Source organism: Pseudophryne corroboree, chromosome 11, assembly GCF_028390025.1.
Source record: "Pseudophryne corroboree isolate aPseCor3 chromosome 11, aPseCor3.hap2, whole genome shotgun sequence".
NCBI classification, from domain to species: Eukaryota; Metazoa; Chordata; class Amphibia; order Anura; family Myobatrachidae; genus Pseudophryne; species Pseudophryne corroboree.
The window spans coordinates 135,195,061-135,214,234 of NC_086454.1; the positions used below are offsets into that span (position 1 = coordinate 135,195,061).

The 19,174-nt window shown below is 49.1% G+C and overlaps 1 protein-coding gene across 2 annotated transcripts in view; it reads left to right on the forward strand.

Moving 5' to 3' along the window:
• ATG2A (autophagy related 2A) overlaps positions 1–19,174 on the forward strand; it is a 336,387-nt gene that overhangs the window by 41,375 nt on the left and 275,838 nt on the right. For both annotated transcript variants that reach the window (XM_063944836.1, XM_063944835.1), the window contains exon 6: positions 11,743–11,919. In XM_063944836.1, the coding sequence (XP_063800906.1) occupies positions 11,743–11,919 (177 nt within the window). The remainder of the gene's footprint in view (positions 1–11,742; positions 11,920–19,174) is intronic.

The window sequence follows — 19,174 nt, forward strand, 5'->3', positions numbered from 1 at the left end:
CAAAAGGATTCTCATGGCGTATCCTTTTCCACAGAAGGATCGGATACGATGGGAATCTGCGCCTAAAGTAGACAAGGCGCTGACACGCTTATCCAAGAAGGTGGCACTGCCTTCTCCGGATACTGCTTCCCTCAAGGATCCTGCTGATCGCAAGCAGGAAATTACCATGAAGCACATTTACACACATTCAGGAACTATAGTTAGGCCGGCAATGGCGTCGGCCTGGGTTTGTAGTGCTGCTGTGGTATGGGCAGACTCCTTATCTACGGAGATGGACACCTTAGATAGAAATACCATTCTAATGACCATGGAGCATATCAGAGATGCTGCCTGGTATATGAGGGATGCTCAGAGAGACATTTGTTTACTAAGCTCTAGAATAAACGCTATGTCTATTTCTGCTAGGCGGCTCTTGTGGACCCGACAGTGGACGGGAGACGCCGAACTCAAAGCGGCATATGGAGTCATTGCCTTACAAGGGGGAGGAGTTGTTTGGAGAAGGCCTCTCAGACCTAGTCTCTACTGCTACGGCCGGTAAATCAAATTTTTTACCTTATGTTCCCCCGCAGCATTCTAAGAAGGTACCACATTATCAAATGCAGTCCTTTCGTTCCAATAAAAACAAGAAGGTACGAGGATCGTCCTTCATTGCCAGAGGTAAAGGCAAGGGAAAAAAGCTGCACTCAGCTAGTTCCCAGGAGCAGATGTCCTCCCCTACTTCCGCAAAGTCCACAGCATGACGCTGGGGCTTTCCGGGGGGGTGTCAGATCAAGTGGGGGCACGTCTTCGTCTTTTCAGCCACGTCTGGGTTCAATCACAGGTGGATCCCTGGGCAATAGAGATTGTTTCCCAGGGATACAGACTGGAATTCGAAGACATGCCCTCTCGCCGGTTTTTCAAATCGGCTCTGCCGGCTTCCCCGTCAGAGAGGGAGCTAGTGTTAGCGGCAATTCACTAATTGTACATTCAACAGGTGATAATCAAGGTTCCTCATCTCCAGCAAGGAGAGGGTTATTATTCATCCCTGTTTGTGGTACCGAAACCGGACGGTTCGGTCAGACCCATTCTAAATCTAAAATCCCTGAACCTGTACTTGAAGAGGTTCAAGTTCAAAATGAAATCGCTCAGAATGGTCATCGCCAGCCTGGAGAGAGGGGATTGGATGGTGTCCCTGGACATAAAGGATGCGTACCTTCATGTTCCGATTTTCCCCCCTCACCAGGCGTTTCTGAGATTTGCAGTACAGGATTGTCACTACCAATTTCAGACGTTGCCGTTTGGTCTTTCCACGGCCCCGAGAATTTTCACCAAGGTAATGGCGGAAATGATGGTGCTCCTGCGCAAGCAGGGAGTCACAATTATCCCGTACTTGGACGATCTCCTTATAAAGGCGAGATCTCGGGAGAACTTGCTGGACAGCGTGTCTCTGTCCGTGAAGATGTTGCAGATGCACGGCTGGATTCTCAATTTACCGAAATCCCAGCTAGTACCTGCAAAGCGTCTGACCTTTTTGGGCTTGATTCTAGACACAGACCAAAAAAGAGTTTTTCTTCCGGTGGAGAAGGCTCAGGATCTCATAGCCCTGGTCAGGAACCTTTTTAAAGCCAAAAAAGGTTTCGAAGCATCATTGCACAAAGGTTCTGGGGAAGATGGTGGCTTCATGCGAGGCCATCCCCTTCGGCAGGTTCCATGCGAGGACTTTCCAATGGGACCTATTGGACAAATGGTCCGAGTCCCATCTACATATGCAGAAACGGGTCACCCTGTCTCCCAGGGCCAGGGTATCTCTCCTGTGGTGGCTGCACAGTGCTCACCTCCTAGAGGGTCGCAGGTTCGGCATTCAGGACTGGATCCTAGTGACCACTGACGCGAGCCTCCGAGGTTGGGGGGCTATCGCACTGGGAAGAAATTTCCAAGGTCTCTGGTCAAGCCTAGAGACTTGTCTCCACATCAATGTCCTGGAGTTAAGGGCCATTTACAATGCCCTACGCCAGGCGGAGGAGTGGCTTCAGAACAAACCGGTTCTGATTCAGTCGGACAATATCACGGCAGTGGCTCATGTAAACCGCCAAGGTGGCACAAGGAGCAGAGTGGCCATGGCTGAGGCAACCAGGTTTCTGCGCTGGGCGGAAGGCCATGTAAGCGCACTATCAGCAGTGTTCATCCCGGGGGTGGACAACTGGGAGGCGGACTTCCTCAGCAGGCACGACCTGCATCCATGAGAGTGGGGACTTCATCAAGAAGTCTTCACACAGATCGTGGATCGGTGGGGACTGCCTCAAATAGACATGATGGAGTCCCGTCTCAACAAAAAGCTAAAGAGGTATTGCGCCAGGTCAAGAGACCCTCAGGTGGTAGCGGTAGACGCTCTGGTGACACCATGGGTGTTCAGATCGGTCTATGTGTTTCCTCCTCTGCCTCTCATACCCAAGGTGTTGAGATTAATAAGACTAAGAGGGGTCAGAACAATTCTCATTGTTCCAGATTGGCCAAGGAGGACTTGGTATCCGGATATGCAAGAGTTGCTCACAGAAGATCCGTGGCCTCTTCCTCTAAGGCAGGACCTGCTGCAGCAGGGGCCCTGTCTGTTCCAAGACTTACCGTGGCTGCGTTTGACGGTATGGCGGTTGAACGCCAGATCCTAGCTGAAAAAGGGATTCTGGAGGAGGTCATTCCTACCCTGATCAAGGCTAGGAAGGATGTGACATTGAAACATTATCACCGCATATGGCGGAAATATGTTTCTTGGTGTGAGGCCAGAGCTGCTCCTACGGAGGAGTTCCATTTGGGCCGTCTGCTTCACTTCCTTCAAACGGGAGTGAATTTGGGCCTAAAATTAGGGTCCATAAAGGTCAAAATTTCGGCCTTATCCATTTTCTGTCAAAGAGAATTGGCTTCTCTTCCTGAAGTACAGACTTTTGTGAAGGGAGTGCTACATATTCAGCCTCCCTTTGTACCTCCGGTGGCGCCTTGGGATCTTAACGTGGTATTAAGTTTCCTCAAGTCACCTTGGTTTGAACCACTCAAAACAGTGGAGTTGAAATACCTCACTTGGAACGTGGTCATGTTGTTGGCCTTGGCTTCTGCAAGGCGTGTTTCGGAATTAGCGGCTTTATCATATATAAGCCCATACTCGATTTTTCACGTGGATAGGGCAGAGTTGAGGACTCGTTCTCAATTTCTGCCCAAGGTGGTCTCATCTTTTCATATGAACCAACCTATTGTCGTGCCTGTGGCTACACGGGACTTGGAGGACTCCGAGTCCCTGGATGTGGTCAGGGCTTTGAAGATTTACGTGACCAGAACAGCTAGGATCAGGAAGACTGAAGCTCTGTTTGTTCTGTATGCGGCCAACAAGGTTGGCGCGCCTGCTTCAAAGCAGACAATTGCTCGCTGGATCTGTAACACGATTCCGCAGGCGCATTCTACGGCAGGATTGCCATTGCCTAAATCGGTTAAGGCCCATTCCACTAGGAAGGTGGGCTCTTCTTGGGCGGCTGCCCGAGGGGTCTCGGCACTACAACTGTGCCGAGCTGCTACTTGGTCGGGGTCAAACGCCTTTGCAAGTTCTATAAGTTTGATACCCTGGCTGAGGAGGACCTCCTGTTTGCTCAATCGGTGCTGCAGAGTCATCCGCACTCTCCCGCCCGTTTGGGAGCTTTGGTATAATCCCCATGGTTCTTACGGAGTCCCCAGCATCCTCTAGGACGTTAGAGAAAATAGGATTTTACTTACCGGTAAATCTATTTCTCGTAGTCCGTAGAGGATGCTGGGCGCCCGTCCCAAGTGCGGACTTCTTCTGCAAGACTTGTATATAGTTATTGCTTACATAAGGGTTATGTTAATAGTTGGTCGGTCTTGAACCGAGGCTATGTTACTTGTTCATACTGTTAACTGGGTAGTTTATCACAAGTTATACGGTTTGATTGGTGTGGCTGTTATGAATCTCGCCCTTAGGTTACATAAATCCTTTCCTCGTACTGTTCATATCCTCTGGGCACAGTTTCTCTAACTGAGGTCTTGAGGAGGGACATAGAGGGAGGAGCCAGTGCACACCCAGAATCCAAAGCTTTCTTAAAGTGCCCTATCTCCTGCGGAGCCCGTCTATTCCCCATGGTCCTTACGGAGTCCCCAGCATCCTCTACGGACTACGAGAAATAGATTTACCGGTAAGTAAAATCCTATTTTTTTACCATTTATTCCCCAACAGCAAAAGAAAATACCACCGTATCAGATGCAGTCCTTTCGGTCGCAAAAGTCCAGAAGAGGTCGGGGGTCCTCCTTCCTTGCCAGAGGTAAGGCTAGAGGGAAAAGAGCACCCGCTTCGGCCGGTGCCCAGGAACAAAAGTCCTCCCCGGCTACTACAAAATCCTTGGCATGACGCTGGGGCTCCCCTGCGGGACTCCGCACCGGTGGGGGCACGTCTTCGACTTTTCAGCCAGGCCTGAGTCTGCGCAGACCTGAATCTTTGGGTGTTGGAAATAGTTTCCCAGGGTTACAAACTGGAATTCGAGGAGGTGCCCCCGCGCCGATTTTTCAAGTCTGCATTACCAGCTTCTACACCAGATCGGAATGTAGTGAAAGCTGCAATTCAAATGCTGTGTCTACAGCAAGTAATTATCAGGGTTCCCTTGAACCAGCAGGGAAGAGGCTACTACTCAACCCTCTTTGTGTTCCCGAAACCGGACGGTTCGGTAAGACCTATTTTGAACCTAAAATCCCTAAACCTGTACATGAAAAGATTCAAATTCAAGATGGAATCGCTCAAGGCGATTATAGCCAGTATGGAGGAGGGGGAGTTTATGGTGTCACTGGACATAAAGGATGCGTACCTTCATGTCCCCATATATCCCTCCCACCAGGAGTACCTGAGATTCGCTGTACAGGATTGTCATTACCAATTTCAGATGTTGCCGTTTGGGCTTTCCACGGCCCCAAGGATTTTCACCAAGATAATGGCGGAAATGATGGTGGTTCTGCGCAAGCATGGAGTCACAATTATCCCATACTTGGACGATCTCCGGATAAAGGCGAGATCAAGAGAGAAATTGCTGAGCAGTGTAACGCTCTCTCTGAGAGTGCTCCAGCAACACTGTTGGAGTCTGAATCTACCGAAGTCACAGTTGATTCCGACAACTCGACTAACGTTCCTAGGTATGATACTGGATACGGAACAAATGAAGGTTTTTCTCCCGTTGGAAAAAGCCCAGGACATCCAGAACATGGTCAGAGACCTGCTAAAACCGAAAAGGGGGTCAGTTCATCAGTGCACTCGAGTTCTGTGAAAAATGGTGGCGGCCTACGAGGCCATCCCCTTCGGCAGGTTCCATGCGAGGACGTTTCAATGGGACCTTCTGGACAAATTGTCCGGGTCGCATCTGCACTTACATCGGAAAATAACTCTGTCCCCAGGGGCCAGGGTGTCTCTCCTATGGTGGCTGCAAAGTGCTCACCTGCTGGAGGGTCGCAGGTTCGGAATTCAGGACTGGATCCTGGTAACCACGGACGCGAGCCTCCGAGGGTGGGGAGCAGTCACCCAAGGAAGAAATTTTCAGGGACTGTGGTCAGACCAGGAGTCCTGTCTACACATCAATGTGTTGGAACTCAGGGCCATATACAACGGCCTTCGAGCGGAGAGTCTTCTTCGAAACCTACCAGTTCTGATTCAATCAGACAATGTCACAGCAGTGGCTCATGTGAACCGCCAAGGCGGGACAAGAAGCAGAGTCGCGATGGCGGAAGCCACAAGGATTCTTCGCTGGGCGGAAAATCACGTAAGCGCTCTGTCGGCTGTCTTCATTCCGGGAGTGGACAACTGGGAAGCAGACTTCCTCAGCAGACACGATCTCCATCCAGGAGAGTGGGGACTTCATCAAGAAGTCTTTGCAGACATAACACGTCTTTGGGGAATTCCTCAAATAGACATGATGGCGTCACGCCTCAACAAAAAGCTTCGGAGGTATTGTGCCAAGTCTCGGGACCCTCAGGCAGTAGCAGTAGACTCCCTGGTAACGCCGTGGGTGTTCCACTCGGTCTACGTGTTTCCTCCTCTTCCTCTCATCACAAAAGTGTTGAGGATCATAAGGCGAAGAAGAGTACAGACGATACTCGTTGTTCCAGACTGGCCTCGAAGGGCCTGGTACTCAGATCTTCAAGAGATGCTCACAGGAGATCCCTGGCCTCTCCCTCTGAGGGAGGACCTGTTGCAACAGGGGCCCTGTATATTCCAAGACTTACCGCGGTTACGTTTGACGGCATGGCGGTTGAACGCCGAATCCTAGCGGAGAAGGGGATTCCGGAGGAGGTCATCCCTACTTTAATAAAGGCTAGGAAGGAGGTGACGGTGAAACATTATCACCGTATCTGGCGAAAGTATGTGTCTTGGTGTGAAACCAAGAACGCGCCTACGGAAGATTTTCATCTGGGGCGTTTTCTCCACTTCCTGCAGACAGGAGCGGATATGGGACTGAAATTAGGTTCTGTTAAGGTACAAATTTCAGCCCTTTCGATTTTCTTTCAGAAGGAATTGGCTTCTCTTCCAGAAGTCCAGACGTTTGTAAAGGGATTGCTGCACATCCAGCCTCCTTATGTGCCTCCAGTGGCACCGTGGGACCTGAACGTGGTGTTGCAGTTCCTAAAATCACACTGGTTTGAACCACTTAACAAGGTTGAGTTGAAATTTCTTACCTGGAAGGTGGTCATGTTGTTGGCCTTGGCATCGGCAAGGCGAGTGTCAGAATTGGCGGCCTTGTCTTACAAGAGCCCCTACTTGATTTTTCATGTGGATAGAGCGGAATTGAGGACACGCCCTCAATTTTTGCCTAAGGTGGTTTCTTCATTCCATCTGAACCAACCTATCGTGGTGCCTGTGGCTCCGAGTGACTTGGAGGATTCCAGGTCCCTGGACGTAGTCAGAGCTTTGAAGATTTATGTAGCCAGAACGGCTAGACTTAGGAAAACAGAAGCACTGTTTGTCCTGTATGCTGCTAATAAGATTGGCGCACCTGCTTCGAAGCAGACTATTGCTCGCTGGATCTGTAATACGATTCAGCAGGCTCATTCTACGGCTGGATTGCCGGTTCCAAATTCGTTTAAGGACCATTCCACTAGGAAGGTGGGCTCTTGGGCGGCTGCCCGAGGCGTCTCGGCATTACAGCTTTGCCGTGCGCCAACTTGGTCGGGGTCAAACACCTTTGCTAAATTCTACAAGTTTGATACCCTGGCTGATGAGGACCTAGCTTTTGCTCAGTCGGTGCTGCAGAGTCATTCGCACTCTCCCGCCCGATTGGGAGCTTTGGTATAAACCCCATGGTCCTTACGGAGTCCCCAGCATCCTCTAGGACGTAAGAGAAAATAAGATTTTAAACCTACCGGTAAATCTATTTCTCCTAGTCCGTAGAGGATGCTGGGCGCCCGTCCCAGTGCGGAAACTCTGCAAGACTTGTATATAGTTGTTGCTTACATAAGGGTTATGTTACAGTTGGAGTCGGTCTTGGACCGTCACTGTTGTTGTTCATACGGTTAACTGGTTATGTATGTTCCAGGTGGGTGGTATTCATGTGACCGGCGGTCTGCTGACCGACAGTCACATGACCTCCTCCACCATCCCGCCGGCTCAGTATCCCGATGGTCGGCATGCCGACCAACAGGGACTATTTCCACTCGTGGGTTTCCACGACACCCATAGAGTGGGAATAGAACCCGTGGCGACAGCAGATCACCACCGAGCCCGCAAGGGGCTTGCTGCACTCGCCCCTCCCCGCCGGGATCCCGGCGTCTGTATGCTGCCGGGATCCCGGCGTCGGTAAGCTGACCGGCGGTCAGGAGACCACCGGTCAGCCATACTACACCCTTCCAGGTTACATGGTATGATTGGTGTGGGCTGGTATGAATCTTGCCCATGGATTTTTAAATCCTGCCTTGTATTGTCCATCTCCTCTGGGCACAGTTTCTCTAACTGAGGTCTGGAGGAGGGGCATAGAGGGAGGAGCCAGTGCACACCCATAGGAAAAGTTCTTTTTAGGTGCCCATGTCTCCTGCGGAGCCCGTCTATACCCCATGGTCCTTACGGAGTCCCCAGCATCCTCTACGGACTAGGAGAAATAGATTTACCGGTAGATTTAAAATCTTATTTTTACTCTGTCACCTTATCTGGAGGATACTGGATCACCATGGGGTGTATAAGGACACTGTTTCAGGAACAGAGTGCAGGCAAAAGTGCAAACTCAAACTTGTTTGTGGGCTGCCACCTCGCCTGCCCTATGACCCGTAGTGTAATACACATTAGTTTAGACTTTGCAAACCCCATAGCAGATAGAAGTGTAACGGGGAGAGGGAGACAGGGACGGATACAGAATAAAATGAGAGGTGAGGGCACCATGACAGTAGAAGGTGGGGTTGTTTCCTGGTAAAGTGGACGTTCCTTGCAACAAGGGCATGGCCTCAAAGGGAATGCCGTATCCGTATGACGTGGAGAGGCATGGGGTGACAGGAGAGAGAGGGTGATGGGGAGAAGAGAGGCAGAGGATGACAGTGGGTGATGCCAGGGAATGTGTGACAGGGAGAGGCAGTTGGTGACGGTAGAGAGGGGGTGATGCGGAGAAGAGAGGCAGTGGGTGACAGGTTGAAGCAGTGGGTGATGCCAGGGAATGTGTGACAGGGAGAGGCAGTGGGTGACAGGAGAGAGAGGAGACAATCGGTGATAGTGGGAGACTGAGAGGCAGTGGGTGACAGGGAAAGGCAGTGACCAGGAAGCAGACAATCCACTTACTGTGACTCAGCAGCCGGTGTGCAGATCTCAGGGCAGCCTAAAGGCCCGTACACACTGGCCGATATATTGGCCTTTCTATTGAAGGCCTATATATCGCGGGTCCGTCGACCAGTGTGTACGGGCGATATGTTAATGAACTCCATCGTTCACAGACATATCGCGTCGACCCTGCAGCACAGCCGACGGCCAATATATCTACCGATATATTGGCGCATCGCTGTGTTTGTACAGGCGACCAGCCGCCCGCCCATAAACAAGCTGCGTCAGCCAGCGGTGATTGGCAGCTGAACTGGGCGGGCGTGTGTATACGCCCGCCCAGTACATGACGTCAGTCCCCGACGGATCGGGCAGTGTGTATGCACAGCACACTGCCCGATCCGTCCATAGATATATCTGCAGATCAATTGATCTGCAGATATATCTATCAGTGTGTACCCACCATCAGTCCCAGAGTGAGTATCACAAGGCCACCTGCTCCTCCTCTCTGAGTTCATTTGGGGCTGGGGATAGTCACTAGATTGTGATGTCAGATCCCCTACGCTGGCGGTAGGAACTGCTGAAAGAGCTGGAGTCGGGGAGAATAGGGGGGTAAGGACCAGCCCGCTGGCTCTATTAAACTGAGACAGCACAGACTGGTGATCTCCTTTAACGAAAAAAAAAGTGCCAAAAAAATGTTTAGTTCTAGATTTTTCTTCTGTTCTCTTAGCAAAATAAAACTCTGAACTCTTAAATTTGCTCAGGTCTACCAGGCAAGTTCATCCTTTTATAGACTCACTTGCCTTTTTATAAAGTTCAGGGCCTAGATTCAAGCGGTCATTTTGCATATTGTTGACTGACAAATGTTTTTTTCTAGGTGCTATTATTGCATCTGATATTGGCTAGGTTTACTTTACATTACCCCTGATTTGTATGGAGGAGAAACTTACAGTTTGATTAACCTTTCATTCTTCTGTTGACTTTGGAAAAGTTAATTTGTTTAGCGTCATAGCTTCTACAGTGGTTGCATTCATCTGCTATAACATTACACTTTCACTCCCAACTCACCCTGTAAACAGACTTTACATAACTGGACAGGTTTCATTGTTAGAAATCCCCTATAGTAATCACAGAAGGTGCGCATTATGCCCTAGAGGAGTTTGATAGCTGCAGCTGTTGAATTATATTTATCTACAAATTTAGGGGGTGATTCATACCTGATCGCTGGGCTGCTAACTTTGATATCCTGCCTCTTCTTCTGCAAATCCTTCACTGATGATGTTAACTCCAAGCACCAACAGAGGAGAAGAAATAACTCCGTTACAGCCTGCAGTGTAAACAGGTTTCAGGGGGTCATTCTTACCCGTTTGCACGCAGCGGTTCTGCGGTGCGAACGGGTTGTAAATACGCATGCGCGGCCGACGCATTGTACACGCGCGTCATTGCCTGGTGACGATCGTCGCCGGGCAACGCCACCGCCAGCGTCAAATGTGATTGCAGCGGCGATCGCAAGAAGATGGACAGTCGGGAGGCGTTCCGCGGCGGATACTCACCGTTTCCAGACGTTTTCGGGGAGTGTTAAGAAAAACGCAGGCGTCCAGGCGAACTGAGGGCGGATGTCTGACGTCAAAGCCGGGACCTGCATCGCTGGAGCCGTCACACAGGGTAAGTAGGTCTAGGGCTAGTCTTGTTTTGTGTGAAACTTTTTTTAGCACAGCAGGGCTGCACAAGCGATCGCAGCCCTGCCATGCTAAAATACACTCCCCCATAGGCGGAGATTAGTTGATTGCACCAGCAGCAAAAAGTTGCTTGGTGCAATCAACTCTGAATTAGGGCCTCAAGCCGCTGTGACACTGCTTGAAACCCGTGTTCAGTGACCCAGAGTGAACCTTGGATTTTGGTGTGAAAGGTGTGTTAGTTAATTAATGTAGATTTGGATGCAAGTTAACTGCAATTGCACTTGCATTGCGCGCACAGGAAAATGTGCACAGGGCTATTTGCCCGTTTGCAGAGGTGTGTGCTTCTCTGACCGCACGCTTCCTATTTGTGCTCTTGGTTTCATAGCTGTCATCATTATCCTTGTGCATTCACGTCTCACCTATTTCTGGTTTAAGAAATCTTTCCAAACTTTGCCAACATCTGAGCGCCCTATTACCACCTCGTTAAGTCACACCACTTCAGTCGGAAATGGAGTTGCATACAACTTTAAATCGCCTTTGGAGAATGGGGGTCATTCCGAGTTGATCGCTCGCTAGCTAGTTTTAGCAGCCATGCAAATGCTATGCCGCCGCCCACTGGGGAGTGTATTTTAGCTTAGCAGAAGTGCGAACGCATGTGCAGCCGAGCTCTGCAAAAACAGTTTGTGCAGTTTCTGAGTAGCTCTGAACCTACTCAGCGCTTGCGATCACTTCAGCCTATTCGTGTCTGGATTTGACGTCATACACCCACCCAACGAACGCCCAGCCACGCCTGCGTTTTTTCAGACACGCCTGCGTTTTTGCAAACACTCCATGAAAACGGTTAGTTGACACCCAGTAACGCCCCCTTCCTGTCAATCTTCTTGCGGCCGCCAGTGCGAAGGAAAACTTTGCTAGAACCTGAGCACAACCACAAAGAGCTTTGTACCCGTATGTTGCACGTGCGCATTGCGGGGCATACGCATGTGCAGAAACGCTGTTTTTTCACCTGATCGCTGCACTGTGAAAATCGGCAGCGAGCGTTCAACTCTGAATGACCCCCATTATGCAGTGGAGAAACCAGCAAGATCTGTCCACAAAATTGACTTTCATTCAGTGCTGCTTCAGCCCTTTATGTGGGACTTTAAGGCTCCTCATGTGGTACATTATTCAGGGCAATATGGATGCCTATACAGAACCTATATTGTGGCCTTATTGACCCTACAAAAAAAGTGCAGGCAGATGGTCTTTTAGGCTTATATTATTGTGTATTTTTGCCAGTTTAAGTGCTTGTTCAGTAACTCTCTTTTCTCCTCATAGGACCCGCCTGTACTGACTAAGCACACCGAACCTCAGCCTTTGCATCCTTCGGGGCTTCCCAGTCGACCTGCACAGCCCTCGCTACCCGATTCCCCAACCCTCCAAATAGGCAGCTGTTCTGGGTGTACAGAACTGATTATCAAGCTGAAACAGAATGATATGTTTCCAGGACCAAAGGTGACGGCACAAGTTCATAGCTCTGCTCTCGTGTCTGTTACCGGCTACACTATGGTGTTCAGATAATCCGTATTTTGTGATCGCAGTAGAAATATAAGTTTAGGTGTAATCTGATAAAGCTTTCAATGGGTTTCTCAATACTTTATTACATCCCTTCTCAGTAATAAAACTGTACTTGGGATCCTCCACCATGCACTGTATGAAGCAGTTACATATACAGGGAGTAAGGGTCAAGTTAAAATGATCCCGATTTCAGTGATTTGTTACTTAAGTTTATAGTAATGCAGGTAAACACAGTAATTACTGATGAAAAAGAAAACTCATCTATTTTCTTTCAGACAAATTACAAATGTTCAATGTGTGCTGCACGCATAGTAAGCAAGTTCCTCTCAAACCCTTTGTAGCTTGTGGGGGGCAATTTCTGTGAAGGCAGTTCTGATGTACGTGCAGTTTAACAAGCATCATTGCAAGTGGTGGTGCAAACAATCGATCCTTGATTAAACCCCACTAGACGAAATCACACGAGGTGAGATCTGGGGAATGTGGTGGCCAACACAGCAGTTCTTCATCCACCACAGCTGCATGGCAAACCTATCTTTGGGACAACTGGTCATTGAGGTGGTCCTGAACGTTGTTATGGTAATGAGAAGGATCACCATCCTGTTTATGATTTTAAATTAATATTGTGTTTCAGGAGCTAAAACGCACATTCACTTACAGACTTTTTTATATTGATTTCTTAAATGTGCAATTTAGCCCCTGAAACCCAACATTAATTTAGATCAGTGATGGCTAACCTTGACACTCCAGCTGTTGTTGAACTACACATCCCAGCATGCCCTGCATCAGTTTTAGGGGATGTGTAGTTCAAAAACAGCTGGAGTGTCAAGGTTAGCCATCACTGATTTAGATCAATGTAAAATTGACCTTTAGTAAATTTACACCAAAGAGAGGGATTTAGGCCCTAATTGAGCAAGTTACACTGGGGGTGATTTAGGTGCGGACACAAAACGGTGGTTGTACGCATACAATCAATATTTCCGCAGTGCACATGATCCGCAGTGCGCATGTGCAGCAAGTGATTCGCGAGTGCATCGCAGCAAGTTTTTTCATCTCAAAGTAAGTGACAGGAGCTCAGTGTTTTGGGGTGGTGATGGGTGGGTGGTCATGTGAACGCAGGCGTATCATCCACACAAAGAAACCTTTGAAAACCTTCACAGCGCCGTTAAAATCAGCTCCACATTACAACATCAGGAAACTTTTCATGAGACAAATTAATTAAAATGACACTGTTGTTAAATGAGGCCTGGTACCTCTTAATTTCATGTATATTTTCAAGAAACAATGCTTAAAATTTTCCACACTGTCCTCCAAAGGAAACTTCCGTAAGACAGGTCACACAATCTTAAACACGGTATCACCTTGTATTTCAGTTCCGAATAAAGCAAATTCCCATCTCTCCAAGTCCAAAGAAAATTAAAAGTTTATTTATAATCCAAAGTTAAGAACATATAAAACTCTCTCCGGATTGCAGGCAGTAATAAGCGCTTACAGTTCTGTAATAAACTTATGATCTCACCGTACCTCCAGGACACCAGCGTTTTTCCGTATAGGTACTCCCCTTCTGTCTGGATTTAGCTACCAGGCGTTCTTTGCAATTTTGGGTTACCTTTCCTACTGGTTGTCCCACCGAGCTCCGTCCCGACATGAGAATCTGAACCGCTGTAGTTGCCTATATAACCGCGGCTCCTGCTCCCGGCTCACTCTTCTCATAAAATAATGACCGAAATCACTCATTAGCCCTCCGGGACCCAAACGGGTCTTTGTCATGGCATGCATGTGCAGCAAGTGATTCGTGAGTGCATCGCAGCAAGTTTTTTCATCTCAAAGTAAGTGACAGGAACTCAGTGTTTTGGGGTGGTGACGGGTGGGTGGTCATGTGAACGCAGCCGTATCATGGCTGTTTGGTTTCCATTTTCTGAGCATGCATATATTTTAGGCTACAATCTTACTTGATATTGGAGAGGCCTGTGTGTCCCGAGAGAGCAGGTCAGCCTGTGTGTCTTCAGAGGCAGTCAGGCTCTGCATGCCGACCTGAAGTGCAACAATGTTGGTGATGTTTCTGCAGTCATGCAGAACCACTCGCAAATTATGCGATCGCAGTGGGCGTCCTTTGCATGGGTAAGCTTCTGTCCATATTGGCATTTAATCGCAGTTGCATATGGCAATTCAACAGGGGTAGGAAGAACAATGGCACCTGAATGACCCCCTGTGTGTACTTGGCAAGACCATGCTGCACTGCAGGTGGGGCACATGAAATGTGTGGAGAGAGATATGAGTGGGGTGTGTCCAAACTAAAGTGCAAATTGAAGTGTAAAAATAATTCTGTCCTGCATTTGTGGTCTACATACAAAAGCTAGTATTTATCCTGCATGCTAAAAAGTAAAAAGTATTTGCACCCCTTGCATTGCAGCATGGTTAGTCCAGGTGTACAGTTACCTGCTCTTTTTTATTTCTCTAACGTCCTAAGTGGATGCTGGGGACTCCGTAAGGACCATGGGGAATAGCGGCTCCGCAGGAGACTGGGCACATCTAAAGAAAGCTTTAGGACTAACTGGTGTGCACTGGCTCCTCCCCCTATGACCCTCCTCCAAGCCTCAGTTAGATTTCTGTGCCCGACGAGAAGGGTGCACACTAGGGGCTCTCCTGAGCTTCTTAGTGAAAGTTTTAGTTTAGGTTTGTTATTTTCAGTGAGACCTGCTGGCAACAGGCTCACTGCATCGAGGGACTAAGGGGAGAAGAAGCGAACTCACCTGCGTGCAGAGTGGATTGGGCTTCTTGGCTACTGGACATTAGCTCCAGAGGGACGATCACAGGTTCAGCCTGGATGGGTCCCGGAGCCGCGCCGCCGGCCCCCTTACAGAGCCAGAAAAAGCGGCGGCAGAAGACGTTCCTGTCTTCAAATAAGGTAGCGCACAGCACTGCAGCTGTGCGCCATTGCTCTCAGCACACTTCACACTCCGGTCACTGAGGGTGCAGGGCGCTGGGGGGGGCGCCCTGAGACGCATTAAAAAATACCTTACATGGCAAAAAAAATGCATCACATATAGCTCCTGGGCTATATGGATGCATTTATCCCCTGCCAGAATATACAAAAAACCGGGAGATAAGGCCGCCGAAAAGGGGGCGGAGCCTATCTCCTCAGCACACTGGCGCCATTTTCCCTCACAGCTCAGTTGGAGGGAAGCTCCCTGACTCTTCCCTGCACTACAGAAAGGGTTAAAAAAAGAGAGGGGGGCACTATTTAGGCGCAGTATTAAAACATACAGCAGCTATAAGGGGAAAAACACTTATATAAGGTTATCCCTGTATATATATATATAGCGCTCTGGTGTGTGCTGGCATACTCTCCCTCTGTCTCCCCAAAGGGCTAGTGGGGTCCTGTCCTCTATCAGAGCATTCCCTGTGTGTGTGCTGTGTGTCGGTACGTTTGTGTCGACATGTATGAGGAGAAAAATGATGTGGAGACGGAGCAGAGTATCTGTAACAGTGATGTCACCCCCTAGGGGGTCGACACCTGAGTGGATGTACTGTTGAAAATTACGTGACAGTGTCAGCTCTATATAAAAAAAAAAACAGTGGTTGACATGAGACAGCCGGCTACTCAGCTTGTGCCTGTCCAGACGTCTCATAGGCCGTCAGGGGCTGTAAAGCGGCCGTTACCTCAGATGGCAGATACAGACGCCGACACGGATACTGACTCCTGTGTCGACGGTGAAGAGACAACCGTGATTTCCAGTAGGGCCACACGTTACATGATTGAGACAATGGCAAATGTTTTTATACATTTCTGATAATACGAGTACCACCAAAAAGGGGTATTATGTTCGGTGAGGGAAAAACTACCTGTAGTTTTCCTGAATCTGAGGAAAAAAAAATGAGGTGTGTGATGATGCGTGGGTTTCCCCCCGATAACAATTGATAATTTCTTAAAAAGTATTGGCTGCATACCCTTTCCCGCCAGAGGTTAGGGTGCGTTGGGAAACACCCCCTAGGGGGGATAAGGCGCTCACACGCTTGTAAGAACAAGGGCTCTACCCTCTCATGAGATGGCCGCCCTTAAGGATCCTGCTGATAGAAAGCAGGAGGGTATCCAAAAAGGTATTTACACACATACTGGTGTTATACTGCGACCAGCAATCGCCTCAGCCTGGAGGTGCAGTGCTGGGTTGGCATGGTCGGATTCCCTGACTGGAAATATTGATATCCTAGATAAGGATAGTATATTATTGCCTATAGAGCATTTAAAATATGCATTTCTATATATGCATGATGCACAGCGGAATATTTGCCGACTGGCATCAAGTATAAGTGCGTTGTCCAATTCTACCAGTAAAATGGTCAGGTGATGCGGATTCCAAACGGCATTTGGAAGTATTGCCTTTGAAAAGGGACATTTGGGGTCGGTCTTTTAGACCTGGTGGCCACGGCAACAACTGGGAAATCCACGTTTGTACCCCAGGTCGCCTCTCAAAATAAGACGCCGTATTATCAGGCGCAGTCCTTTGTTGGCAAGCGGACAAAAGGTTCCTCTTTTCTGCTCGTGACAGAGGGAGAGGAAAAAGGCTGAAGAGATTAGCCAGTTCCCAGGAACAGAAACCCTTTCCCGCCTCTGCCAAGCCCTCAGTATGACGCTAGGGCCTTACAAGCTCAGGCACGGTGGGGGCCCGTTCTCAATGAATTTCAGTGCGCAGTGGGCTCACTCGCAAGTAGACCCCTGGATCCTTCAGGTAATATCTCAAGGGTACATATTGGAATTCGAGACGTCTCCCCCTCGCCGTTTCCAAAAGTCGGCTTTACCGACGTCTCCCTCTGACAGGGAGGCAGTTTTGGAAGCCATTCACAAGCTGTATTCCCAGCAGGTGATAATCAAGGTACCCCTCCTGCAACAGGGAACGGGGTATTATTCCACACTATTGTGGTACCGAAGCCAGACGGCTCGGTGAGACCGATTCTAAATCTAAAATCTTTGAACACTTACATACAGAGGTTCAAATTCAAGATTGAGTCACTCAGAGCAGTGATTGCGAACCTGGAAGAAGGGGACTACATGATGTCTCGGGACATCAAGGATGCTTACCTTCATGTCAAAATTTACCCTTCTCACCAAGGGTACCTCAGGTTATGGTACAGAACTGTCACTATCAGTTCAGACGCTGTCGTAGGGATGGTCCACGGCACCCCGGGTCTTTACCAAGGTAATGGCCGAAATGATATCCCTTCGAAGGAAGGAAATTTTAGTTATCCCTTACTTGGACGATTCCCTGATAAGGGTAAGATCCAGGGAACAGTTGGAAGTCGGTGTAGCACTATCTCAGGTAGTGTTGCGGCAGCACGATTGGATTCTCAATATTCCAAAATCGCAGCTGGTTCCGACGACTTGTCTTCTGTTTCCTAGGGATGTTCCTGGACACAGTCCAGAAAAAAGGTGTTTCTCCCGGAAGAGAAAGCCAGGGAGTTATCCGAGCTAGTCAGGAACCTCCTAAAACCGAACCAAGGCTCAGTGCATCAATGCACAAGGGTTCTGGGTAAAAATGGTGGCTTCCTACGAAGCAATCCCATTCGCTAGAGTCCACGCAAGAACTTTCCAGTGGAACCTACTGGACAAATGGTCCGGGTCGCATTTTCAGATGCATCAGCGGATAACCCTGTCACCAAGGACAAGGGTATCCATCCTGTGGTGGTTGCAGAGTGCTCATCTTCTAGAGGGCCGCAGATTCGGCATTCAGGACTGGGTCCTGGTGACCACGGATGCCAGCCTGCGAGGCTGGGGAGCAGTCACACAGGGAAGGAATATCCAGGGCTTAGGGTCAAGCCTGGATACATCACTTCACATAAATATCCTGAAGCTAAGGGCCATTTACAATGCTCTAAGCTTAGCAAGACCTCTGCTTCAAGGTCAGCCGGTGTTGATCCAGTCGGACAACATCATGGCAGTCACCCACGTAAACAGACAGGGTGGCACAAGAAGCAGGAGGGCAATGGCAGAAGCTGCAGGGATTCTTCGCTGGGCGGAAAATCATGTGATAGCACTGTCAACAGTATTCATTCCGGGAGTGGACAACTGGGAAGCAGACTTCCTCAGCACGACCTCCACCCGGGAGAGTGGGGACTTCACCCAGAAGTCGTCCACATGATTAAAAAACTCGACAGGTATTGCGCCAGGTCAAGAGACCCTCAGGCAATAGTTGTAGACGCTCTGGTAACACCGTGGGTGTACCAGTCAGTGTATGTGTTCCCTCCTCTTCCTCTCATACCCAAGGTACTGAGATTGATAAGATGGAGAGGAGAAAGCACTATATTCGTGGCTCCGGATTGGCCAAGAAGGACTTGGTAACCGGAACTTCAAGAGATGCTCACGGAGGATCCGTGGCCTCTACCTCTAAGAAGGGACCTGCTCCAGCAAGGACCCTGTCTGTTCCAAGACTTACCGCGGCTGCGTTTGACGGCATGCCGGTTGAACACCGGATCCTGAAGGAAAAAAGGCATTCCGGATGAAGTCATTTATATCCTGATCTAAAGCCAGGAAGGATGTAACCGCAAAAACATTATCACCGCAATTGGCGAAAATATGTTGCGTAGTGCGAGGCCAGTAAGGCCCGACGGAGGAAATTCAACTGGGTCGATTCCTACATTTCCTGCAAACAGGAGTGTCTATGGGCCTGAAATTGGGGTCCATTAAGGTTCAGATTTCGGCCCTGTCAATTTTCTTCCAAAAAAGAACTAGCTTCAGTCCCTGAAGTTTAGACGTTTGTAAAAGGGGTACTGCATATACAGCCTCCTTTTGTGCCTCCAGTGGCAATTTGGGATCTCAATGTAGTTTGGGTTCCAAAAGTCACATTGGTTTGAACCACTTAAATCTGTGGAGTTAAAATATCTCACATGGAAAGTGGTCATGCTGTTGGCCCTGGCCTGGGCCAGGCGCGTGTCAGAATTGGCGGCTTTATCCTGTAAAAGCCCTTATCTGATTTTCCATTCGGACAGGGCGGAATTGAGGACTCGTCCTCAGTTTCTCCTTAAGGTGGTTCCAGCGTTTTCACCTGAACCAACCTATTGTGGTGCCTGCGGCTACTAGGGACTTGGAGGAATCCAAGGTGCTGGATGTTGTCAGGGCCCTGAAAATATTCCAGGACGGCTGGAGTCAGGAAATCTGACTCGCTGTTTATCCTGTATGCACCCAACAAGCTGGGTGCTC